This window comes from Taudactylus pleione, unplaced genomic scaffold, assembly GCF_031769625.1.
Source record: "Taudactylus pleione unplaced genomic scaffold, aTauple2 ptg000792l, whole genome shotgun sequence".
Taxonomy (NCBI): domain Eukaryota; kingdom Metazoa; phylum Chordata; class Amphibia; order Anura; family Myobatrachidae; genus Taudactylus; species Taudactylus pleione.
The window spans coordinates 8,610,236-8,636,726 of NW_028285194.1; the positions used below are offsets into that span (position 1 = coordinate 8,610,236).

Genomic DNA, 26,491 nt, shown 5'->3' on the forward strand with positions numbered 1-26,491 from the left:
CAGAAAAAACACCACAACTAAAAAAACCACACCAAAAAATGTGAACGGAAAGTTATCCAAAAAAAACCGCCTCTAACACAATCCAAAAAACCGCCAAACACAACTCCCTCCAACAATCCACTCCGAACAACGTAACCTCCAACAAACAACACCCGCCACCTCGACTCGAGTCGCCAAAAGCCATAAATAGTGTTTCTTTTCCTGCTCAAATTAAGGACGGATCATAGGAACGCACAATCAATGATGCGGCCGAATAATAAGGACGCATGTATAAATACGTCACGGAAAAAAACAAACGGTCTGGTGTAGTTCTTGTTTTTGCTTGAAAAATGGCTACAGACCAGCCAAACAATGGCCAAGAGGCGGCCGGTAAGTATTTCTCACATTTCTAATCAAGGCTGATTTTGAAACAGAATATAGTGAAAGATTGACATCTAAATTAAAATTATTTTAATGTAAATAGGTGTGGAGGATGACATGGAAGAGGCTGCTGGGCCCAGTATTCCGGCCAAAGCTGGCAAAAAGAAAAGGCAGCCACAATTCACAAGAAAGCAGATGGAGGTTTTGGTTCAGAAGTGTGTGGACATCCTGCCACAGGCAGACAGGAATATGGGTGTAAGCCAGAAGTGGAGAATGTGGGAGGAGATAGCCAGTGCTGTCAATAGGGTGGGTGATTATGTCCGTCTAGCCCGGGATGTCAAACGCCGTTAAGTAAAAACTTAAATAAAAAAAAAAACAGGGAAAAATAATGTAGGAATAATGCCTACTTTTTCACCCACAGATAGCAAGACTTCAAATATCGCCTGAAGCAAAAAATGGCTGACAGGGCTAGGCATGCAAGGGGGCCAGGTGGGGGTCCCACCCCTGTGTCATTGGAGTTTAATGATTTGGAAGAGCTGGCACAGGGGTGTGTGCAGGATGTGGAGGTGTTTGGCGTGTCCAACATGGATACGGACATGCCAGACTTTGCGGCTCCTCATGTTGTCCCAGGTAAATGTTGTGATGTAACCAACTCTAAAATGTTATTGTGACAATATGTAGATTGTAATGTTCCTCTTTTCTCTTTTTTCTCACAGAGACACAGGCGGATGAGTCTGCTCCAGAGGGGAGCCTTGGCCGCAGAATTTCTGCTGGCTCTGCAGGGGAGGAACCAGTACATCCGGCTGAGGACCCTGCAGAAGCCAGTCCAGGGCAATCCCCCTCGCAGGCAGTGTCCCTCCTCACAGAACTAAATTTTTAATCGGATTACCATACGGAGATTCTGCAGAGGATGGATGCCAGTCTGCTACAGGTGGCTGAGGCCCTGGAGCAAAATGCTGCGGCCAACGTGACCATTGGTCAGGCCCTGGCTGAAAATACCAGGGCCAACATCAGAATAGCCAATGCTCTGGAGCAGCTCGTTCGCCAGCACATGGTGGAGCCGACCTCCCTTCCTACCGGAACATCAGGATCCTCCACCTCTGGCACAACAACAGCCATTCCTCCAAATGTGCCTAGCCCTGTGCCTAGTCTAGAGGCCACAACATCTGCCTCTGGACAGGCCAGCCAGAGGACATCCCGGACCCGGTCTGGCGCCCACCCTACCCCAGCCAAACGGGGAAAAAAATGATGACAGCACTGGCTACTTTTCCCACACTCCTTCTGTGCTTGCCCCATATTCCTTTAGGGACAAAACTTCCCTCTCCTTTCTTGTGAATTGTTTTTAATGTGTTTGTTTAAGTTGGCCAACACTGGTAATATGTTTTACAGATTTATTTACGTTATTATTGCCTAACACTGCCAAAAAAGTGTATTTGCAAAATGCACCCCAAAACTTGATAAATTTGTCTCAGAAATTAAAATTTTGGAAAATGTTCTCCTTTGTATTGTGACATTATTTAAAAAATGGTTTAGAGTTAATCCTGGCCCACAAGCCAAAAACGTCCACCACAAAAAAAAAAAATGTGTTTTTAAAAAAAGGTTTCTTTAAGGAACACTGTAAAATTAAAAAAAGGATGCAAATTCTCCTGGCCAAAGCAAAATGGTAAAATACACACAAACATGATGACATTATTGTTACAATAGCACAAAACAAAAATCCCAAAAAAAACCATTAAAACAAATGTACGCTAATTGATTGTGTAATCCGGAAATTAGCAGCTGAGAATTTCACCTGCGTACGGTTTTGTGCTAAACCAAAAAACTCTTGTCAAAACACATTCCAAGCTGGTTTGCAATTCAAAGTTGATTGTTTTTCTGACAAGCCGTGATAAATCGAAGAAACATCGAGAGGCCCGGACCGGAGGACAAGGCCATCGCCATTGTGGTCGAGTAATCCACACCCCAAGCTGTGCGAGCAAGTTGAACGGAAAGAGGATCAGCCAGTGACGTATGACTTGGTACGAACACATTTGACGTACGCATCTGAAAATTTATGTACGCCCCAAAAACGCCTCGCCACGCCTGCGTTTTTCCATCTCCACCCACGTCAACGCCCAAAAACGGCCTGTTCTGTCAATCACATTTCACATGTCACTTCCTGTTCGCTATTTGACGAACGAGACAAAAAAAGCTCGCAATCTGCCGTACGCACATGCGCAGTGTAACACCGGCGCATGCGTGGTTTAACAACATCGGAATGCAACGAGCGTACTGATGCTAACGAATGGCTCTGAATGAGGGCCGTAGCCCACAGATGCTGGACAGCTTTATATTTACACTGCAATTTAGATTTCTGTTTCGACACAAAGGGGCCCATACATCACCAATCACAAGACAGATTCCAAGATTCTGTGATTTCTTTCCCCAATTTAAAGATTTCCCAATCCACCAATCTGCGCCCATACATTACAGATATTTTTCAGTAATTTGTAGATCATTTTCAGGAAACACAGATCTGCCAATCTTGAAAGGCCCATCATTTTACTATTAACGGTCTGCAAATTGGCTGATCATTACCATACACTAGCAATTTACAGCCCCAATTGGACTACGGAATCCAACATATTGGACAACCTAATTCACCAATTCCAATCACTTTTTGATCAGAATCTGCGATCTGTGAACCCCATACATTGCAGATTATTGTACACAATCATATGCAAAAGGCACAATTGCCCCAATTTATTGCTGATGTATGGGGGCCTGAACTCTAGTAATCTACAGCCCAGATTGGTCTGCGAAAAGACCATTTTTCATTTTTTCACTGCTATTAAAGAAATGCAGAAATCAGCCATTTGAAACATTTTAAAAGCACAAAATATTTTTTGGGGGACAGTTATAGACATCTATACTGTTTTCCAATATTTGTTTGAAGTTTTTTAGAGTACAGGCATGCTGGTATTATTAATGCAACACAGAAATATATTTCTTTACATTTAAAAATTGAGGCAAACTCACTGCACCAGGGGTGTAGGAATATTTTATTTCCTTACAGGCTTATTCACAATAGGAAATACAGCCCTAATCAGACTAGTTTCACTATTCCAGGGGGACCCCAAGATATGGGGTTTTCTACTATATTGTACTTGCCTAATTTTGACATTGGCATTTTTGGGAAACTCAAACTTCCCCTTCATCCCCAAACTACTAACACCAGTGTATACTGGCAGCAACAGAGTTGTTTTAATATATAGATAAGAGGGGGGGGGGGGTGTACATAAGCCACACATGTAAATAGTGATACAGAGCATAATATACAGAACAATAGCCGTACATATTGAATAGGGGACAACACATGTAAAACAGAGAGTCCAAAAATATAAAAAATGAGATACATGCAGCAATAATTCAAATGGATGAAGAGGATTCCCCTAATAATAAATCTGCCCCTTTGCTGTCGGAAGTAAATTTTTGTGCCATTTAAACCACCATGGTGAGGAGGCAGCTGTAGAGTATGGAACAAAAATGCAAACTGAAGTTTGTGAACAATCTTACCCATGGAAGGAGGAAGAGGACTTTTCCAAAAATGAGCAATAGCGGTCTTGATTGCAATTAGTATTTGTCCCAATACGTAGTCAATTTGGGTAGGTCAGGAGGATAGTCATGAAGAATGGAAAGTGAGGGAGAGGGCTGTAATCTAACATTTAGAACTTTTTATGCTAGGCCGAATACCAAACTTTGTAAGCGTTTTCTCACGCCTGAGGGTTGGAGTTGGTTGGAACAGGCATGGGAGGCTGAAATGGAGATTTGGGAGGCGTGGATGAAATTGGGAGACTTGAGCCAAGACTTCCTCATGTATGAGGTGAGGCGTTAGAGGAGCAGTAGAGGATGATGGGCCCGAAGGCGAGGACAGGAATGCAATGTCTTTATTAACAGCGAGTAGGAATGAGAGCTGGACATAATGATACTCTATAGATGAGTAGACATAATGATTATAGATGAGTGGACATAATGATACTCTATAGATGAGTAGAATCAGGTTAGGCCTGATGATGCTGGATTGTTAAGTAGGGCCGGAATGACCAGTAATGCTGAACTGAAGAGTTGGATCGGTTTGAGACCGATAGTGATGACATGGAGTTCTGAATCGGTTGGAGACCGATGAAGATGTTTTTAAGTTCCGAATCGGTTTAAGACCAATGATGATGAGTTGAGATCCTGGAGTGGTTTGAGACTGATAATGATGAATTGGATTTCTGAATCGGTTTTGGACTGATGATGAATGTATCAGATGGTACCGATTTTGGAGATGACAGCTGGAATTGATGATTGGAGGTATAGGATGGGACAGATTATTGGAGGTATTGAATGAGATTGATGTTTGAAGGTATCGGATGGGAACGATGATTGGAGTATTGTCTGGGACCGATGATTGGAGGTATCGGCTGGGACCGATGGAGGCAGTAAGAACAAGCCTCAGTGATAAAACCAGACTGGAGTACAAGATGGTGTTGGAAACTTGTTTACCAGATTTAGGAACTGGATATAATGGACGGTTAGAGGCGGTTGGAGGATGCCAGCAGTCGCTCAGAAACTGGGCGGCCGCTTGCATCCTGACCGCCCACCTCTGTTTCGGTCGTTAGGCTGTGGGTTTACACCCACAGCTCTAACGACCGCTAGGGTGATGGTCGCGATGGTCAGAGACCATCGCGACCATCGGGGCTTACGACGAGACCCTAGGGTAGGGTCTCACTTGTCGTAAGCCCCGGAGAGCTTCTGGCTCTGTCAGAGCCGGAAGCTCTCCACTGACATCACTAGTGATGTCAGTGGGGCCTCCCCCAAACGGTAGGCGTTCCCATGGGAATGCCTCCGTTTGGACTGCCACCCCCCGGCCCGCCTTCCAAACGGGGCGAGCTATCAATCAACATCGACAGCTCGCCCCCTTTGGAAAGAGACCCGCTACGACCGGCGCTGTCGGTCGTAGCGGGCCTCACGCATGCGCATGAAGGAGACGGCTCCCTCGTGCGCATGCGCACTTGACAAACATCGAGGCAGCCCTGCGGTCATAGACCGTACGGCCGCCTCTGAATGAAGGCCTGAGTACCTGAGAGCTCAGCACAGAGCTGTAACTTCAGCAAGAAGTGATGTTGTACTGGCAATGTGGGCCAGTCTGGAAATAGAATTTATAGGCGTGGATCCCCAGGGATTGGATGCTGCGATCAGCTGGTCTGGGTACAGCTCTCTAAGTGGAGGAGAGCATCAGGTGACAGAGTCCAACATGACTACACCCATACTGTGTTTTAGGAGGGAACTTTGGCTTGCAGCTTGTGTGTCATCATGTTGGGAAGACACGCTGTGAGCAATGAACTGCAGAGAGCCATCTTCATGTTCAGTGACAGGACAATGAGCGGACAGGGCAGGAGCAGCGCAGGCAGAACTCAGCACCAGCCTGGAGCGATGTGCAGTGTGAGCGGACCTCTGTGCTATTCTGGATAGGCACCGAAGAGGTAAGAAAGTGGTTTTAAGTGTCCAGAGCGTGACACTTTTAATAGGGGGGCACGACCAGAAAATTTAATGATATCACCCCTTTCAGGCAATTACGCCAGCAGAATTTCGATTGGGCAGGCCAAATGATGTGTAGATTGGTCGGGGTGCAGTATAACCGATTACTTATTTTATATTGGAGTTCTAAATGATTATAACATTTAGATAACTAATGGGCAGTTAAGTAAATGGATTCCCATTGCTGGGGTCTGAAAGTGATTTAAAGATCAGGTTCCCATAAAAGTTGAGGTTTAGTCTTGTCAACAGCACTATCTCCAAGCAAATGGGAATACCAAAACCGAATGTGCCCCCTAGATTGGCCTAGGGATATTTTAGAAAGAAATTCAGGAGTGGGCCACATACCTTTACCAAGATAGTCACCCAATGCCTAATATGAGAACAGTTCACTAGAAGAAGATTGTATTGGGACTGTAGATGGGAGATAGCTAGTAAAGTAGTCATACCCATAAAGTCTGCTACACAGGTAATCCCACTAGACCACCAGCTGTAACACTTAGATCTGGAATCAAGCTTAATTTATTATTTTTTCTCCTATCATCCCTACATTAGTCCTAAGGTACATGGAACTTGGTCTACACTAGCCCACCTCTGGAACATCTCTATAAGGGTCGAGAGACACCTTAACTGCACATATGTTCATATCTACATCAGCTCCATAACATGAACCTATGAGTAATAAACTCAAAGTGAGACTTCAGGTCATTGCCTGAAGGATACACCTAATGATTGGCAGTTGATAGAGTATCAGAAATTTCTGACTTTTGTGACCCAATTAATCTAAAAGCTCTGAGACTTTCAATGTGTATGAGCTTAGGGCCTCATTTAGACCCGCTCGCTAGATGCATTCGCACGCAGCCAAAGTATGCAAATCCCACGATTGCACGGCAAGGCATTAGCACGCCCACTATGTCTTGGTGTGCAATCACGGTGTGTATTTAGATGCCAACCAGCCTGTCTTAAGACGCTCACTTTCCCATGTCATCTCCAGGAAGTGTATGTAACAATCGGTAACATCGAGTTTCATCGGATGCATATGCAGCACTTGTGGCTGACCATACCCTACCGCAAGCACTGCGAGTGCATCAGTGTGTAATTCAACCATGTCACGTATATTATGATGCTGCGTCTTAATTATTCACGCCTCCGAAACAGCGTTAAGACGCTCAGACATGCCTGCGTTTGCACCACCACACCCCCGTTTTCATTGACCATCCCCTGTCACCACCCATAAACGGCTTGTCCTGTCACTCATTCTAGCAAGTTGAGTATGCGCAGCGAGCAAACGCTTCCTGATCGTATGGAAGAGTTCGTGCACACGCACTGCGACTTATACGCATGTGCAAATTGCAAACATCGGCAAGCTACGTGCGAACGCAGCCTAGCGAGCGGGTCTGAATCAGGTCCTTAGTGTACATAATACTATACACTTTTCTTTATTTTATTACTCCTATTACTTCTCATTACTTTCATGCTCTTGTTAAAATATATATTTTATGTCCACTAACTTAACCTTTTTTATCACCTGAAAGTCCAGAAAAGTGACATCCCACAGTCTCGATCGGTCATCCGCAGAGCTGGGGACTAACAAGGCATCATATTTCTGCAGACTGCTGACATGCTGGCAGTGGTACGAGTAGCTGATTGGAGCGAATATTCTCGTGGAGTTGAATGTTGCCTGCACAGAATGGTTGAACAGGATCTGGACGCTTTGTAATTTATACCAGTTTTGAACTGAAAGTTTGTAATAACTTTTTACTAATAAAAATCTAAAACAAAAGATTGATATCAAATAAGTAATTACAATCATAGCATAATGACATAACAATATAACACTGTCTGTCTTTCATACGCGTCTTGCTCTGTGTTTACTGGATTAAACTCTGGTATAAATTGGACCATAAACATTTTATCAATGTAGCTGTAGAGTGACACTCTCTGACAGATAAACACGCGCTGCAAAGGGACAAATACTGCACATGTTAACGTTAACAAAAGTGAATCCATGTATACAGTACTGCCCACATTACATTCAGACTATTAACATTCACATAAAAGTGTTCCCACAAACTATAGCCTGATGTCTGATTCAGAGGTCACGCAAATCTGAAGTGCAGAATGGGTCCTGCTTTGTTGCACGCAGTCATGCGGTCATGTGGGGATGGGGGGGGGGCCAAGGCCATTGTCTGTGTATTCTAATGCAGGTTCACTGGCCTCGCACGCAGGCAGGAGGTGGCCATTCTGAGTATCATGATGTTGATCCGATCCTGTGTCTTCAGACGCAGGCATTAGTTCTGAAATGCTGGAAGGAGGCGTCCTTTTCCAGTGGCGTAACTACAGAGGGTGCAGGGGGTGCAGTTGCTATGGGGCCTCCGCTAGGGGGGTACCGAGTTCCAGCAAGCAAATTGCACCTTTTTTTTATTTTCTTTTTTTTTTTCAATATAAAGTTTATTCAATCCAGCCCTGCTGCACCCTCTGTATTTACGCCGGCCCACTGCCTTTGGGTCTCACTGGGTCCCTTACTACTGTGAAGAGCCGCGACAGGAAGCAGCGCAGGAAGGAGACGCCGCCAGAGTCTGCTGCGGTGAGTACACCCCTGTCCCCCCGGGCTCCCTTCCCTCCCTCAGTGTTGGCCCAAGTCACCCCGCTCCCGCTGCTGCCGGTCAGTCACAGACGGACACACTCCGCACACCTCCAGTGCCAGCAAGACTGTCCCGCATAATACATTGAACTCCCCTACCTCGGGTGACTGAGGACAGTCAGTGAGGTACTATAGGGGGAGTGAGAGGGGCTACAGGGGAGTGAGAGGTGCTACAGGGGAAGTGAGGTACTACAGGGGGAGTGAGAGGTGCTACAGGGGGAGAGAGGTGATACAGGGGGAGTGAGAGGTGCTACAGGAGGAGAGAGGTGCTACAGGTGAGGGGAGTGTGAGGTGCTACAGGGGGAGTGAGAGGTGCTACAGGGGGGAAAGGTGCTACAGGGGGAGTGAGAGGTGCTACAGGGGGAGTGAGAGGTGCTGCAGGGGGAGAGAGGTGCTACAGGGGAAGTGAGAGGTGCTACAGGGGGAGTGAGAGGTGCTGCAGGGGGAGAGAGGTGCTTCAGGGGGAGTGAGAGGTGCTACAGGGGGAGAGAGGTGCTACAGGGGGAGTGAGAGGTGCTACAGGAGGAGAGAGGTGCTACAGGGTAAGGGGAGTGTGAGGTGCTACAGGGTGAGGGGAGTGAGAAGTGCTATGAGGTGAAGGGAGTGAGGTGCTACATGCTAAGGGGAGTGAATATATATAAATATATATATTATATATATATACGTATATACATATATATACACATTAGGGGTGAGCGGGTTCGGATTTCTGAAATCCAAACCCCCCCGAGCCCCCCCGATCCGAGTCTGATCCGAGTCAGGCTCGACTTTTCCCGCCTGACTCGGATCTGAAATCGAGGCAAAACGTCATCATCCCGCCTTCCGAGTCTCGCGGGTTTTGGATCCTATATAAGGTACCCGCGTCGGCGCCATTTTCTCACTCGGCTGTGGACAGTGAAGAGGGAGGGTGGGAGTTAGGGCTGTGTAGTGTAGTGTAGTGTAGTGCTGCTGTTGTCCACTACTTCAAAGTCCATAGGGGCTGGCTGTGTTGTGCTGTGCTGCTGTTGTTAATAGGGGCTGTGTCCACTACCTCAAAGACCATAGGGGCTGGCTGGACTGTGTTGTGCAGTCAGTTCTCCATAGGGGCTGTGTCCACTCCAAAGTCCTGTGCAGTGTCCCAGTCCTAAAGGAGTGCTGTAGTGTTGTCCAGGGGGTGCTCTGTCCATCAGGGGTGCTCCCCCCAAGTGCTAAAAAAATAATATATTTTCTGTGTTTGTGAATTGTGTGCGCAGTAGCCGCACGTACATCAACAAAGTAGTGCCAAGCGTGCGCCTGTGTCATAAGTAAAGGGCCGGCTGGCTTGACCGTTAAAGGGTGCTGTAACCCCCGAAAGTACACTCCAGTCCAAACCAAAAAAAAATTATTTTCTGTGTTTGTGAATTGTGTGCGCAGTAGCCGCACGTGCATCAACAAAGTAGTGCCAAGCGTGCGCCTGTGTCATAAGTAAAGGGCCGGCTGGCTTGACCGTTAAGGGTGCTGTAACCCCCGAAAGTACACTCCAGTCCAAACCCAAAAAAAAATTATTTTCTGTGTTTGTGAATTGTGTGCGCAGTAGCCGCACGTGCATCAACAAAGTAGTGCCAAGCGTGTGCCTGTGTCATAAGTAAAGGGCCGGCTGGCTTGACCGTTAAGGGTGCTGTAACCCCCGAAAGTACACTCCAGTCCAAACCAAAAAAAAAATTATTTTCTGTGTTTGTGAATTGTGTGCACAGTAGCCGCACGTGCATCAACAAAGTAGTGCCAAGCGTGCGCCTGTGTCATAAGTAAAGGGCCGGCTGGCTTGACCATTAAAGGGTGCTGTAACCCCCAAAGTACACTCCAGTCCAAACCAAAAAAAAAATTATTTTCTGTGTTTGTGAATTGTGTGCGCAGTAGCCGCACGTGCATCAACAAAGTAGTGCCAAGCGTGCGCCTGTGTCATAAGTAAAGGGCCGGCTGGCTTGACCGTTAAAGGGTGCTGTAACCCCCGAAAGTACACTCCAGTCCAAACCAAAAAAAAATTATTTTCTGTGTTTGTGAATTGTGTGCGCACGAGCCGCACGTGCATCAACAAAGTAGTGCCAAGCGTGCGCCTGTGTCATAAGTAAAGGGCCGGCTGGCTTGACCGTTAAGGGTGCTGTAACCCCCGAAAGTACACTCCAGTCCAAACCAAAAAAAAAATTATTTTCTGTGTTTGTGAATTGTGTGCGCAGTAGCCGCACGTGCATCAACAAAGTAGTGCCAAGCGTGCGCCTGTGTCATAAGTAAAGGGCCGGCTGGCTTGACCGTTAAGGGTGCTGTAACCCCCGAAAGTACACTCCAGTCCAAAGCAAAAAAAAAATTATTTTCTGTGTTTGTGAATTGTGTGCGCAGTAGCCGCACGTGCATCAACAAAGTAGTGCCAAGCGTGCGCCTGTGTCATAAGTAAAGGGCCGGCTGGCTTGACCGTTAAAGGGTGCTGTAACCCCCAAAGTACACTCCAGTCCAAACCAAAAAAAAAATTATTTTCTGTGTTTGTGAATTGTGTGCGCAGTAGCCGCACGTGCATCAACAAAGTAGTGCCAAGCGTGCGCCTGTGTCATAAGTAAAGGGCTGGCTTGACCGTTAAAGGGTGCTGTAACCCCCGAAAGTACACTCCAGTCCAAACCAAAAAAAATTATTTTCTGTGTTTGTGAATTGTGTGCGCAGTAGCCGCATGTGCATCAACAAAGTAGTGCCAAGCGTGCGCCTGTGTCATAAGTAAAGGGCCGGCTGGCTTGACCGTTAAGGGTGCTGTAACCCCCGAGAGTACACTCCAGTCCAAACCAAAAAAAAAATTATTTTCTGTGTTTGTGAATTGTGTGCGCAGTAGCCGCACGTGCATCAACAAAGTAGTGCCAAGCGTGCGCCTGTGTCATAAGAAAAGGGCTGGCTGGCTTGACCGTTAAGGGTGCTGTAACCCCCGAAAGTACACTCCAGTCCAAACCAAAAAAAAAATTATTTTCTGTGTTTGTGAATTGTGTGCGCAGTAGCCGCACGTGCATCAACAAAGTAGTGCCAAGCGTGCGCCTGTATCATAAGTAAAGGGCCAGCTGGCTTGACCGTTAAGGGTGCTGTAACCCCCGAAAGTACACTCCAGTCCAAACCAAAAAAAAAATTATTTTCTGTGTTTGTGAATTGTGTGCGCAGTAGCCGCACGTGCATCAACAAAGTAGTGCCAAGCGTGCGCCTGTGTCATAAGTAAAGGGCCGGCTGGCTTGACCGTTAAGGGTGCTGTAACCCCCGAAAGTACACTCCAGTCCAAACCAAAAAAAAAATTATTTTCTGTGTTTGTGAATTGTGTGCGCAGTAGCCGCACGTGCATCAACAAAGTAGTGCCAAGCGTGCGCCTGTGTCATAAGTAAAGGGCCGGCTGGCTTGACCGTTAAAGGGTGCTGTAACCACCGAAAGTACACTCCAGTCCAAACCAAAAAAAAAATTATTTTCTGTGTTTGTGAATTGTGTGCGCAGTAGCCGCACGTGCATCAACAAAGTAGTGCCAAGAGTGCGCCTGTGTCATAAGTAAAGGGCCGGCTGGCTTGACCGTTAAAGGGTGCTGTAACCCCCAAAGTACACTCCAGTCCAAACCAAAAAAAAAATTATTTTCTGTGTTTGTGAATTGTGTGCGCAGTAGCCGCACGTGCATCAACAAAGTAGTGCCAAGCGTGCGCCTGTGTCATAAGTAAAGGGCCGGCTGGCATAACCGTTAAGGGTGCTGTAACCCCCGAAAGTACACTCCAGTCCAAACCAAAAAAAAAATTATTTTCTGTGTTTGTGAATTGTGTGCGCAGTAGCCGCACGTGCATCAACAAAGTAGTGCCAAGCGTGCGCCTGTGTCATAAGTAAAGGGCCGGCTGGCTTGACCGTTAAAGGGTGCTGTAACCCCCGAAAGTACACTCCAGACCAAACCAAAAAAAAAATTATTTTCTGTGTTTGTGAATTGTGTGCGCAGTAGCCGCACGTGCATCAACAAAGTAGTGCCAAGAGTGCGCCTGTGTCATAAGTAAAGGGCCGGCTGGCTTGACCGTTAAAGGGTGCTGTAACCCCCAAAGTACACTCCAGTCCAAACCAAAAAAAAAATTATTTTCTGTGTTTGTGAATTGTGTGCGCAGTAGACGCACGTGCATCAACAAAGTAGTGCCAAGCGTGTGCCTGTGTCATAAGTAAAGGGCCGGCTGGCTTGACCGTTAAAGGGTGCTGTAACCCCCGAAAGTACACTCCAGTCCAAACCAAAAAAAAATTATTTTCTGTGTTTGTGAATTGTGTGCGCAGTAGCCGCACGTGCATCAACAAAGTAGTGCCAAGCGTGCGCCTGTGTCATAAGTAAAGGGCCGGCTGGCTTGACCGTTAAGGGTGCTGTAACCCCCGAGAGTACACTCCAGTCCAAACCCAAAAAAAAATTATTTTCTGTGTTTGTGAATTGTGTGCGCAGTAGCCGCACGTGCATCAACAAAGTAGTGCCAAGCGTGCACCTGTGTCATAAGTAAAGGGCCGGCTGGCTTGACCGTTAAGGGTGCTGTAACCCCCGAAAGTACACTCCAGTCCAAACCAAAAAAAAAAAAAAATTATTTTCTGTGTTTGTGAATTGTGTGCGCAGTAGCCGCACGTGCATCAACAAAGTAGTGCCAAGCGTGCGCCTGTGTCATAAGTAAAGGGCCGGCTGGCTTGACCGTTAAGGGTGCTGTAACCCCCGAAAGTACACTCCAGTCCAAACCAAAAAAAAAATTATTTTCTGTGTTTGTGAATTGTGTGAGCAGTAGCCGCACGTGCATCAACAAAGTAGTGCCAAGCGTGCGCCTGTGTCATAAGTAAAGGGCCGGCTGGCTTGACCGTTAAGGGTGCTGTAACCCCCGAAAGTACACTCCAGTCCAAAGCAAAAAAAAAATTATTTTCTGTGTTTGTGAATTGTGTGCGCAGTAGCCGCACGTGCATCAACAAAGTAGTGCCAAGCGTGCGCCTGTGTCATAAGTAAAGGGCCGGCTGGCTTGACCGTTAAAGGGTGCTGTAACCCCCAAAGTACACTCCAGTCCAAACCAAAAAAAAAATTATTTTCTGTGTTTGTGAATTGTGTGCGCAGTAGCCGCACGTGCATCAACAAAGTAGTGCCAAGCGTGCGCCTGTGTCATAAGTAAAGGGCTGGCTGGCTTGACCGTTAAAGGGTGCTGTAACCCCCGAAAGTACACTCCAGTCCAAACCAAAAAAAAATTATTTTCTGTGTTTGTGAATTGTGTGCGCAGTAGCCGCACGTGCATCAACAAAGTAGTGCCCAGCGTGCGCCTGTGTCATAAGTAAAGGGTCGGCTGGCTTGACCGTTAAGGGTGCTGTAACCCCCGAGAGTACACTCCAGTCCAAACCAAAAAAAAAAATATTTTCTGTGTTTGTGAATTGTGTGCGCAGTAGCCGCACGTGCATCAACTAAGTAGTGCCAAGCGTGCGCCTGTGTCATAAGTAAAGGGCCGGCTGGCTTGACCGTTAAGGGTGCTGTAACCCCCGAAAGTACACTCCAGTCCAAACCAAAAAAAAAATTATTTTCTGTGTTTGTGAATTGTGTGCGCAGTAGCCGCACGTGCATCAACAAAGTAGTGCCAAGCGTGCGCCTGTATCATAAGTAAAGGGCCAGCTGGCTTGACCGTTAAGGGTGCTGTAACCCCCGAAAGTACACTCCAGTCCAAACCAAAAAAAAAATTATTTTCTGTGTTTGTGAATTGTGTGCGCAGTAGCCGCACGTGCATCAACAAAGTAGTGCCAAGCGTGCGCCTGTGTCATAAGTAAAGGGCCGGCTGGCTTGACCGTTAAAGGGTGCTGTAACCCCCGAAAGTACACTCCAGTCCAAACCAAAAAAAAAATTATTTTCTGTGTTTGTGAATTGTGTGCGCAGTAGCCGCACGTGCATCAACAAAGTAGTGCCAAGCGTGCGCCTGTATCATAAGTAAAGGGCCAGCTGGCTTGACCGTTAAGGGTGCTGTAACCCCCAAAAGTACACTCCAGTCCAAACCAAAAAAAAAATTATTTTCTGTGTTTGTGAATTGTGTGCGCAGTAGCCGCACGTGCATCAACAAAGTAGTGCCAAGCGTGCGCCTGTGTCATAAGTAAAGGGCCGGCTGGCTTGACCGTTAAGGGTGCTGTAACCCCCAAAAGTACACTCCAGTCCAAACCAAAAAAAAAATTATTTTCTGTGTTTGTGAATTGTGTGCGCAGTAGCCGCACGTGCATCAACAAAGTAGTGCCAAGCGTGCGCCTGTGTCATAAGTAAAGGGCCGGCTGGCTTGACCGTTAAAGGGTGCTGTAACCCCCGAAAGTACACTCCAGTCCAAACCAAAAAAAAAATTATTTTCTGTGTTTGTGAATTGTGTGCGCAGTAGCCGCACGTGCATCAACAAAGTAGTGCCAAGAGTGCGCCTGTGTCATAAGTAAAGGGCCGGCTGGCTTGACCGTTAAAGGGTGCTGTAACCCCCAAAGTACACTCCAGTCCAAACCAAAAAAAAAATTATTTTCTGTGTTTGTGAATTGTGTGCGCAGTAGCCGCACGTGCATCAACAAAGTAGTGCCAAGCGTGCGCCTGTGTCATAAGTAAAGGGCCGGCTGGCATAACCGTTAAGGGTGCTGTAACCCCCGAAAGTACACTCCAGTCCAAACCAAAAAAAAAATTATTTTCTGTGTTTGTGAATTGTGTGCGCAGTAGCCGCACGTGCATCAACAAAGTAGTGCCAAGCGTGCGCCTGTGTCATAAGTAAAGGGCCGGCTGGCTTGACCGTTAAAGGGTGCTGTAACCCCCGAAAGTACACTCCAGTCCAAACCAAAAAAAAAATTATTTTCTGTGTTTGTGAATTGTGTGCGCAGTAGCCGCACGTGCATCAACAAAGTAGTGCCAAGAGTGCGCCTGTGTCATAAGTAAAGGGCCGGCTGGCTTGACCGTTAAAGGGTGCTGTAACCCCCAAAGTACACTCCAGTCCAAACCAAAAAAAAAATTATTTTCTGTGTTTGTGAATTGTGTGCGCAGTAGCCGCACGTGCATCAACAAAGTAGTGCCAAGCGTGCGCCTGTGTCATAAGTAAAGGGCCGGCTGGCTTGACCGTTAAGGGTGCTGTAACCCCCGAGAGTACACTCCAGTCCAAACCCAAAAAAAAATTATTTTCTGTGTTTGTGAATTGTGTGCGCAGTAGCCGCACGTGCATCAACAAAGTAGTGCCAAGCGTGCACCTGTGTCATAAGTAAAGGGCCAGCTGGCTTGACCGTTAAGGGTGCTGTAACCCCCGAAAGTACACTCCAGTCCAAACCAAAAAAAAAAAAAAATTATTTTCTGTGTTTGTGAATTGTGTGCGCAGTAGCCGCACGTGCATCAACAAAGTAGTGCCAAGCGTGCGCCTGTGTCATAAGTAAAGGGCCGGCTGGCTTGACCGTTAAGGGTGCTGTAACCCCCGAAAGTACACTCCAGTCCAAACCAAAAAAAAAATTATTTTCTGTGTTTGTGAATTGTGTGAGCAGTAGCCGCACGTGCATCAACAAAGTAGTGCCAAGCGTGCGCCTGTGTCATAAGTAAAGGGCCGGCTGGCTTGACCGTTAAGGGTGCTGTAACCCCCGAAAGTACACTCCAGTCCAAAGCAAAAAAAAAATTATTTTCTGTGTTTGTGAATTGTGTGCGCAGTAGCCGCACGTGCATCAACAAAGTAGTGCCAAGCGTGCGCCTGTGTCATAAGTAAAGGGCCGGCTGGCTTGACCGTTAAAGGGTGCTGTAACCCCCAAAGTACACTCCAGTCCAAACCAAAAAAAAAATTATTTTCTGTGTTTGTGAATTGTGTGCGCAGTAGCCGCACGTGCATCAACAAAGTAGTGCCAAGCGTGCGCCTGTGTCATAAGTAAAGGGCTGGCTGGCTTGACCGTTAAAGGGTGCTGTAACCCCCGAAAGTACACTCCAGTCCAAACCAAAAAAAAATTATTTTCTGTGTTTGTGAATTGTGTGCGCAGTAGCCGCACGTGCATCAACAAAGTAGTGCCAAGCGTGCACCTGTGTCATAAGTAAAGGGCCAGCTGGCTTGACCGTTAAGGGTGCTGTAACCCCCGAAAGTACACTCCAGTCCAAACCAAAAAAAAAAAAAAATTATTTTCTGTGTTTGTGAATTGTGTGCGCAGTAGCCGCACGTGCATCAACAAAGTAGTGCCAAGCGTGCGCCTGTGTCATAAGTAAAGGGCCGGCTGGCTTGACCGTTAAGGGTGCTGTAACCCCCGAAAGTACACTCCAGTCCAAACCAAAAAAAAAATTATTTTCTGTGTTTGTGAATTGTGTGAGCAGTAGCCGCACGTGCATCAACAAAGTAGTGCCAAGCGTGCGCCTGTGTCATAAGTAAAGGGCCGGCTGGCTTGACCGTTAAGGGTGCTGTAACCCCCGAAAGTACACTCCAGTCCAAAGCAAAAAAAAAATTATTTTCTGTGTTTGTGAATTGTGTGCGCAGTAGCCGCACGTGCATCAACAAAGTAGTGCCAAGCGTGCGCCTGTGTCATAAGTAAAGGGCCGGCTGGCTTGACCGTTAAAGGGTGCTGTAACCCCCAAAGTACACTCCAGTCCAAACCAAAAAAAAAATTATTTTCTGTGTTTGTGAATTGTGTGCGCAGTAGCCGCACGTGCATCAACAAAGTAGTGCCAAGCGTGCGCCTGTGTCATAAGTAAAGGGCTGGCTGGCTTGACCGTTAAAGGGTGCTGTAACCCCCGAAAGTACACTCCAGTCCAAACCAAAAAAAAATTATTTTCTGTGTTTGTGAATTGTGTGCGCAGTAGCCGCACGTGCATCAACAAAGTAGTGCCCAGCGTGCGCCTGTGTCATAAGTAAAGGGTCGGCTGGCTTGACCGTTAAGGGTGCTGTAACCCCCGAGAGTACACTCCAGTCCAAACCAAAAAAAAAAATATTTTCTGTGTTTGTGAATTGTGTGCGCAGTAGCCGCACGTGCATCAACTAATTAGTGCCAAGCGTGCGCCTGTGTCATAAGTAAAGGGCCGGCTGGCTTGACCGTTAAGGGTGCTGTAACCCCCGAAAGTACACTCCAGTCCAAACCAAAAAAAAAATTATTTTCTGTGTTTGTGAATTGTGTGCGCAGTAGCCGCACGTTCATCAACAAAGTAGTGCCAAGCGTGCGCCTGTATCATAAGTAAAGGGCCAGCTGGCTTGACCGTTAAGGGTGCTGTAACCCCCGAAAGTACACTCCAGTCCAAACCAAAAAAAAAATTATTTTCTGTGTTTGTGAATTGTGTGCGCAGTAGCCGCACGTGCATCAACAAAGTAGTGCCAAGCGTGCGCCTGTGTCATAAGTAAAGGGCCGGCTGGCTTGACCGTTAAAGGGTGCTGTAACCCCCGAAAGTACACTCCAGTCCAAACCAAAAAAAAAATTATTTTCTGTGTTTGTGAATTGTGTGCGCAGTAGCCGCACGTGCATCAACAAAGTAGTGCCAAGCGTGCGCCTGTATCATAAGTAAAGGGCCAGCTGGCTTGACCGTTAAGGGTGCTGTAACCCCCAAAAGTACACTCCAGTCCAAACCAAAAAAAAAATTATTTTCTGTGTTTGTGAATTGTGTGCGTAGTAGCCGCACGTGCATCAACAAAGTAGTGCCAAGCGTGCGCCTGTGTCATAAGTAAAGGGCCGGCTGGCTTGACCGTTAAGGGTGCTGTAACCCCCAAAAGTACACTCCAGTCCAAACCAAAAAAAAAATTATTTTCTGTGTTTGTGAATTGTGTGCGCAGTAGCCGCACGTGCATCAACAAAGTAGTGCCAAGCGTGCGCCTGTGTCATAAGTAAAGGGCCGGCTGGCTTGACCGTTAAAGGGTGCTGTAACCCCCGAAAGTACACTCCAGTCCAAACCAAAAAAAAAATTATTTTCTGTGTTTGTGAATTGTGTGCGCAGTAGCCGCACGTGCATCAACAAAGTAGTGCCAAGAGTGCGCCTGTGTCATAAGTAAAGGGCCGGCTGGCTTGACCGTTAAAGGGTGCTGTAACCCCCAAAGTACACTCCAGTCCAAACCAAAAAAAAAATTATTTTCTGTGTTTGTGAATTGTGTGCGCAGTAGCCGCACGTGCATCAACAAAGTAGTGCCAAGCGTGCGCCTGTGTCATAAGTAAAGGGCCGGCTGGCTTGACCGTTAAAGGGTGCTGTAACCCCCGAAAGTACACTCCAGTCCAAACCAAAAAAAAATTATTTTCTGTGTTTGTGAATTGTGTGCGCAGTAGCCGCACGTGCATCAACAAAGTAGTGCCAAGCGTGCGCCTGTGTCATAAGTAAAGGGCCGGCTGGCTTGACCGTTAAGGGTGCTGTAACCCCCGAGAGTACACTCCAGTCCAAACCAAAAAAAAAATTATTTTCTGTGTTTGTGAATTGTGTGTGCAGTAGCTGCACGTGCATCAACAAACTAGTGCCAAGCGTGCGCCTGTGTCATAAGTAAAGGGCCGGCTGGCTTGACCGTTAAGGGTGCTGTAACCCCCGAAAGTACACTCCAGTCCAAACCAAAAAAAAAATTATTTTCTGTGTTTGTGAATTGTGTGCGCAGTAGCCGCACGTGCATCAACAAAGTAGTGCCAAGCGTGCGCCTGTGTCATAAGTAAAGGGCCGGCTGGCTTGACCGTTAAGGGTGCTGTAACCCCCAAAAGTACACTCCAGTCCAAACCAAAAAAAAAATTATTTTCTGTGTTTGTGAATTGTGTGCGCAGTAGCCGCACGTGCATCAACAAAGTAGTGCCAAGCGTGCGCCTGTGTCATAAGTAAAGGGCCGGCTGGCTTGACCGTTAAGGGTGCTGTAACCCCCGAAAGTACACTCCAGTCCAAACCAAAAAAAAAATTATTTTCTGTGTTTGTGAATTGTGTGCGCAGTAGCCGCACGTGCATCAACAAAGTAGTGCCAAGCGTGCGCCTGTGTCATAAGTAAAGGGCCGGCTGGCTTGACCGTTAAAGGGTGCTGTAACCCCCGAAAGTACACTCCAGTCCAAACCAAAAAAAAAATTATTTTCTGTGTTTGTGAATTGTGTGCGCAGGAGCCGCACGTGCATCAACAAAGTAGTGCCAAGAGTGCGCCTGTGTCATAAGTAAAGGGCCGGCTGGCTTGACCATTAAAGGGTGCTGTAACCCCCAAAGTACACTCCAGTCCAAACCAAAAAAAAAATTATTTTCTGTGTTTGTGAATTGTGTGCGCAGTAGCCGCACGTGCATCAACAAAGTAGTGCCAAGCGTGCGCCTGTGTCATAAGTAAAGGGCCGGCTGGCTTGACCGTTAAAGGGTGCTGTAACCCCTGAAAGTACACTCCAGTCCAAACCAAAAAAATAATTATTTTCTGTGTTTAGCCGCACGTATATATCAAATCGATATAACATAAATGGAGGACCAAACTTTCTCCGATAAAAATAAAATAGAGAAAGATCATGAACCACTTCCTCCTAGTGCTGAAGCTGCTGCCACTAGTCATGACATAGACGATAACATGCCATCAACGTCGTCTGCCAAGGCCGATGCCCAATGTCATAGTAGAGGGCACATACAATCCCAAATGGCAAAGTTCAGGAAAATGACCTTGAAAAAGACATTTAAATCAGCTGAAGAGAAACGTAAACTTGCCAATATGCCATTTACGACACGGAGTGGCAAGGAACGGCTAAGGTCGATCCCTAGTATGTTCATGACTAGTGGTTCAGCTTCACATGACGATGGAAGCCCTCCTCCCACTAAAAAAATCAAAAGAGTTAAGCTGGCAAAAGCACAGCGAAGAACTGTGCTTTCTAAGAAGATATCACAAATCCCCAAGGAGAGTCCAAGTGTGGTGGTGGTTGCGATGCCTGACCTTCCCAGCACTGGACGGGAAGAGGTGGCTCTTTCCACCATTTGCACGCCCCCTGCAAGTGCTGAAAGGAGCACCCACAGTCCACTTGCTGATATGCAAATTGAAGATGTCACTGTTGAAGTACAACAGGATGAGGATACTGGTGTAGCTGGCGCTGAGGAGGAAGTTGGCGAGGAGGATTCTGATGGTGATGTGGTTTGTTTAAATCAGGCTCCAGGGGAGACAGTTGTTGTCCGTGGGATGAAAAAGCCCATCACGGTCATGCCTGGGCAGAAGACCAAACATTCCACCTCTTTGGTCTGGCAATATTTCTATCCAAATCCGGACAACAACTGTCTTGCCATATGTACCATATGTAAAGGTGAAATAAGTAGGGGTAGGGACGTCAACCACCTAGGAACATCCTCCCTTATACGGCACCTGCAGCGCGTTCATAAAAAGTTACTGTCAAGTTCAGAAACTTTGGCTAAGACCGTAAGCAGTCCAGGGACACCTAAATCCCGTTGTCCTGTTGTATCCAAGCGCCTGCAAACCACACCGTCAACTCCCTCCTCGTCAATTTCCTCCTTAGTCAGGATCGGAAGTAGTCCTGCAGGCCATGTCACTGGCATGACTGACTCTCCTATCCGGGATTCCTCTGGAGGATCCTGCATTGCTACGCCTACTGCTGCCGCTGCTGCTGTTGCTGCTGCTGGGAGTCGTTCATCATCCCAGAGAGGAAGTAGGAACACCACTACTTTTACTAAACAATTGACCCTCCAACAGTCCTTAGCGAGGAGGATGAAGTACGACAGCAGTCATCCTGAAGCAAAACGTATAACTGAGGCCTTGACTGCTATGTTGGTGTTAGACGTGCGTCCAGTATCCGCCATTAGTGCAGTGGGATTTAGACAATTGATGGAGGTAGTGTGTCCCCGGTTCCAAATCCCGTCTAGATTCCACTTCACTAGGCAGGCGATACCGAGACTGTACAGAAACGTCACAAAAAGTGTCCTCAGTGTCCTGAAAAATGTCGTTGTACACAATGTCCACTTAACCACGGACATGTGGACAAGTGGAACAGGGCAGACTAAGGACTATATGACTGTGACAGCCCACTGGGTAGATGTATCACCTTACGCAGCAACAGCAGCAGCGTCACCAGTAGCAGCATCTCAGAAACGCCAGCTCGTTACAAGGCAGGCTACGCTGTGTATCACCGGTTTCAGTAAGAGGCACACCGCCGACAACCTCTTAGAGAAACTGAGGGAAATCATCGCCCAGTGGCTTACCCCACTTAGACTCTCCTGGGGATTTGTGATATCTGACAACGCCACCAATATTGTGCGGGCATTACATCTGGGCAAATTCCAGCACGTCCCATGTTTTGCTCACACAATAAACTTGGTGGTGCAGAATTTTCTGAAAAACGACAGGGGCGTGCAGGAGACGCTTTGGGTGGCCCGAAAAATTTCTGGCCACTTTCGCCATTCAGCGACTGCGTGCCGAAGACTGGAGCGCCAGCAAACACTCTTGAACCTGCCCCGCCATCACCTGAAGCAAGAGGTTGTGACGCGGTGGAACTCAACCCTCTATATGCTTCAGACGATGGAGGAGCAGCAAAAGGCCATACAAGCCTATACATCCACCTATGACATAGGCAAAGGAGGGGGTATGCACCTGACTCAAGCGCAGTGGAGAATGATTTCCGTGTTGTGCAAGGTTCTCCAGCCCTTCGAACTTGCCACACGTGAAGTCAGTTCAGACACAGCCAGCTTGAGTCAGGTCATTCCCCTCATCAGGCTTTTGCAGAAGCAGCTGGAGAAAGTGAAGGAGGAGCTAAGACGGAGCGATTCCGCTCGGCATGTGGGACTTGTGGATGAAGCCCTTCATTCGCTTTGCCAGGATTCCAGGGTGGTCAATCTGTTGAAATCAGACCACTACATTTTGGCCACCATGCTTGATCCTAGGTTTAAAGCCTATGTGGTGTCTCTCTTTCCGGCCGACACAAGCCTGCAGAGGTGCAAAGACCTGCTGGTGAACACACTGTCAGCTGAAGCGGAACGTGACACGTCAACGGCTCCTTCTTCATTTTCTCCCGCAACTGGGGCTGCCAGGAAAAAACTTAGGTATCCTAAGCAACCCGCTGGCGGTGATGCAGGGCAGGCAGGACCAAGTTTGGACATCTGGTCCGGACTGAAGGACCTGGCAACAATTTCTGACATGTCTACTGTCACTGCATATGATACTGTCACCATTGACAGAATGGTGGAGGATTACATCGGTGACAGCATCCAAGTAGGCATGTCAGACAGTCCATACCTGTACTGGCAGGAAAAAGAGGCAATTTGGAGGCCCCTGCACAAGCTGGCTCTATTTTACCTGAGTTGCCCCCCCTCCAGTGTGTACTCCGAAAGAGTGTTTAGTGCAGCCGGGAACCTTGTCAGCGAAAGGCGTAGGAGGTTGCTTCCACAGAATGTGGAGAAGATGATGTTCATCAAAATGAATTATCAGCTCTTCCAGGGAGACCAGCCTCCAGAAGGTACAGAGGGACCTGTGGTGGTGGATTCAAGTGGGGACGAGTTAATACTTTGTGAGGATGAGGATGTACACACTGAAGAGGGTGAGGAATCGGTGGATGAGGAGGATGAGGATGACATCTTGCCTCCGTAGAGCCAGTTTGTGCAGGGACACATTAATTGCCAGCTTGTTTTGTGGGGGCCCAAACGAACCAATCATTTCAGCCACAGTTGTGTGGCAGACCCTGGCGCTGAAATGATTGGTTTGTTAAAGTGTGCATGTCCTGTTTATACAACATAAGGGTGGGTGGGAGGGCCCAAGGACAATTCCATCTTGCACCTCTTTTTTTTCTTTGCATTATGTACAGTTTGGGGCCTAGTTTTTCAAACTGCCATCCTGTCTGCCACTGCAGTTTCACGCCTAGATGGGTCACGTGTTTGTGCCGCCCACTCGTGTCGCTTAGCATAGTCATCCAGCTACCTCGGTGCAACCTTTTGGACATAAAAACACTATTGTGAGGTGTGAGGTGTTCAGAATAGACTGGAAATGAGTGGAAATTAAGGTTATTGAGGTTAATAATAGCATAGGAGCAGAAAAACCTACAAATTCTGTGATTTTAGCTGTTTTTATGGTTATTTTCAAAAAAATACAGATCCAAAACACAAAACCCAGAACCCAAAACACGGAAGGGTGGTTTTGGCAAAACCAATCCAGATCCAAAACACGAAGAAAGATCCAGATCCAAAACCAAAACACAAAACACGAAAAGTGGCCGGTGCACACCCCTAATACACATATATACATTTATAATTTTATAAGCCTGCCGCGGCTCTTGGCGGGCCTGCACTGGCCTCTGCACTCCAGGGAAATAGGTACGACCCCCATTTTCAGGAATGCTGCCAAGCACGCCCCCGGTGGACCCATTCTGCATATGTGCAAAACAGGTCCTCTGCATGACAGTTCACCCACCACCGGACTTGTACACAAACCATCGGCTTTTATGTATTTACTGATGTGTGTGTGTAAATGAATGAGTGCCTCTTGTAAAAGGAATTAAGTTTCGCTATTTATAATAAGGGTATTATTGCAAATCAACAAATCTATATGACAGCACTGGGTTGGAGTGGTGTAACATTATATAGCAGCACAGAACTCCTTGTTCACATCTAATATGTGTAAAATATTTTGGGTGGTATTTACATATTGTTTGCAGAATGTGTAATGAAATACGTACCTTAAAGAAAGGCTCCTTATATTTCCATCCTTGAGAAAGGTTAGGGAAAGTCTACAAATAAATCAGAGAGAAAAAAAAGCAAACATCATTATTATTAATTAATAAGTATTGATTAAGGATTAGAGCTATTTATTTTGTATGATGCTACTGTCCTAAAAAATGGGCCTGGTATAGTGTAATTTATGTTAGGATCAATTGGCGAGCCATCTCTGGTAATTAGGGGGTCACTAGTTTCTGGAGTCTGACATCATGCAACATTAGGATTGAAAGCCTTTGATTTTGCTAGCATAATATGTTTGTTAAATCAGTGGTGTTATACACGTACAGTTATAGGTCTAGTCTTTCTTCTATTAACAAAGGGCCTGATTCTGCACAGAACCCACGCACAAAGCAGCTGCAAAAATATGCTAGTGAACCCAATCGCAATGACACCGCAGCACAAGAACCAGACGCCCACCACTACACAATGCTGAGGCAAAGGGTGACATAGGAGGCAGTGGGTAACAGGGAGAACGAGGGGAGGTAGAGGGTGACAGGGAAAGGTGGCAAGGGGTGACTGGATGACAGGGAGAGACGGGTGATAGGGGGGAGGCAGATCATGGCATGGAAAGGCAGCGAGTGACTGGGGAGGCAATAGGTGACATAGAAGGCAGTGAGTAATAGGGAGAAGCAGTGGGTGACAGGGGGAGGCAGAGGGTGACGGAGAGGCAGTGGGTGGCAGGGAGAAGCAGAGGATGGCAGTGGGTTACAGGAGGCGGCAGTGGGTGGCAAGGAGCAGCAAAGGGTGGCAGGGAAGACAGTGAGTGACTGGGGAGGTAGTGGGAGGCTAAGGGTGACATAGGACACAGTGGGTAACAGGGAGAACCAGTGGGTGACAGGGGGAGGTAGTAGAGGAGAAAGACAGAGGGTGCAGTGCGTTTCAAGGGGGAGGCAGTGGATGACAGGGGGGAGGCAATGGGTTTTTAATAAATTAGTTTTTTTCTGTTCCCCCCCTCCAGTTCCCACACTGTGTGCTCCCCTGTTCCCCCATAGGGTCTGTGCTCAACACTCCCCTCATTCCTCCTCCTGCTTAAGTTTCTTCTCCCTAAACAGCAATCAACACACATTCTGTTTCCTCCCACCCTGGCAGCAGTGGTCCCCCAGGCTGCACTTACTTAACAACATCTGCACAGACTGCAGAGAGAGCATGGCAGCTGGCTCCTCTGAGTCTGCTGCTGAGGCTTGCTGCCTGTGAGTCAGTTTTTGCTGCTGGGCAGGAGGACAAGAGAAGCTGAGCACTGTGGTGGGACGGGGCTGCCTGATGACTCCTCGGATCTCTCAGCCAGTGATCCGAGGAGTCTGAAATAACAGACAGTTCAACTGGTTTCACTCTCCTCAGAGTGGTCATCAACCTCACCCCATGTGAGTCGCGACCCCAAGCTGGGATGGCCGCGACCCACTTTGGGGTCACAACCCACAGTTTGAGAACTGCTGGATTAGGCTTATTTACCGTTGTATAATTTGAACAGGTAATAACTATTATCAAAAATAGAACTGAATAGTTTGGTCATCCTTAAAAAAAAATTTAAATATGGGCCTGATTCTGAGACGCACACAGACACGGCCGCGGCTGAGTCATTCTACGCAGTCGCATCTATGTCTTTATGATAATGCCGCAGCCAATCTTGTGAATACTGAGACCAGGGCCATAAGGAGGGTGGTGCGGCCGGTGCCTCCGCACAGGGCGGAATCCTCCAAGGTCACCGGCTGCAAACTGCCCGGCTCCGGAGGTTTGTAGAGCAACGGCGATGATGATCTCCGCCCCCAACCCATAAATCTGGCAGAAAAAGGTATGCGCTAACGGGGAGGAGGGGGTGGGGAGAGTTAGAGGGGCGGCAGTGCAGCACAGGGCGCACTGCTGTCCTGATACGGCGCTGACTGAGACGCCCACTTTGTAGCATGTGTTTTATGCTGGTGCTATAAAGTGAGCAGATTACTTTTTGCACAAGTTCAGCTTTGATTTATGTTACCTCTGTTCTTATGTCATAAAATATAATAATATAAAAAAACATGTCCCAGGCTCTCACAGCTACATTAATGCTATTTATGTTTATATACACAGTGGCTAAGATTGTTACCTCACAGCTCAGGCGCCATGGGCTAGGAAAGGATGCTCTCACTGTGTATGAGGGATTGCTCAGGGTACAGTTTCCTATTGCCATGAAATACCTGTAGGTTAATCCTAGTATGAATTTCTATATTAGAGAATTTATACTACAAGCTCCACTCTGGGCAGAGACTACTGTATAATATGTTCGCATTACATTAGGAAATGTAATTAAATATAGCTCCCATAACATGTGAGAACAGCACTAATGGGTGTCATTTGTGAATCATATATGACCA

The 26,491-nt window shown here is 47.1% G+C and overlaps 1 protein-coding gene across 1 annotated transcript in view; it reads right to left on the bottom strand.

Moving 5' to 3' along the window:
* The window catches only part of LOC148474977 (V-type proton ATPase subunit S1-like protein), a 71,544-nt gene that overhangs the window by 9,161 nt on the left and 35,892 nt on the right, over nucleotides 1-26,491 (bottom strand). The window contains exons 5-6 of the mRNA XM_088457925.1: nucleotides 24,107-24,157; nucleotides 7,448-7,691 (exon numbers count right to left, since the gene is read on the bottom strand). Coding sequence (XP_088314051.1) covers nucleotides 7,448-7,691; nucleotides 24,107-24,157 — 295 coding nt within the window. The remainder of the gene's footprint in view (nucleotides 1-7,447; nucleotides 7,692-24,106; nucleotides 24,158-26,491) is intronic.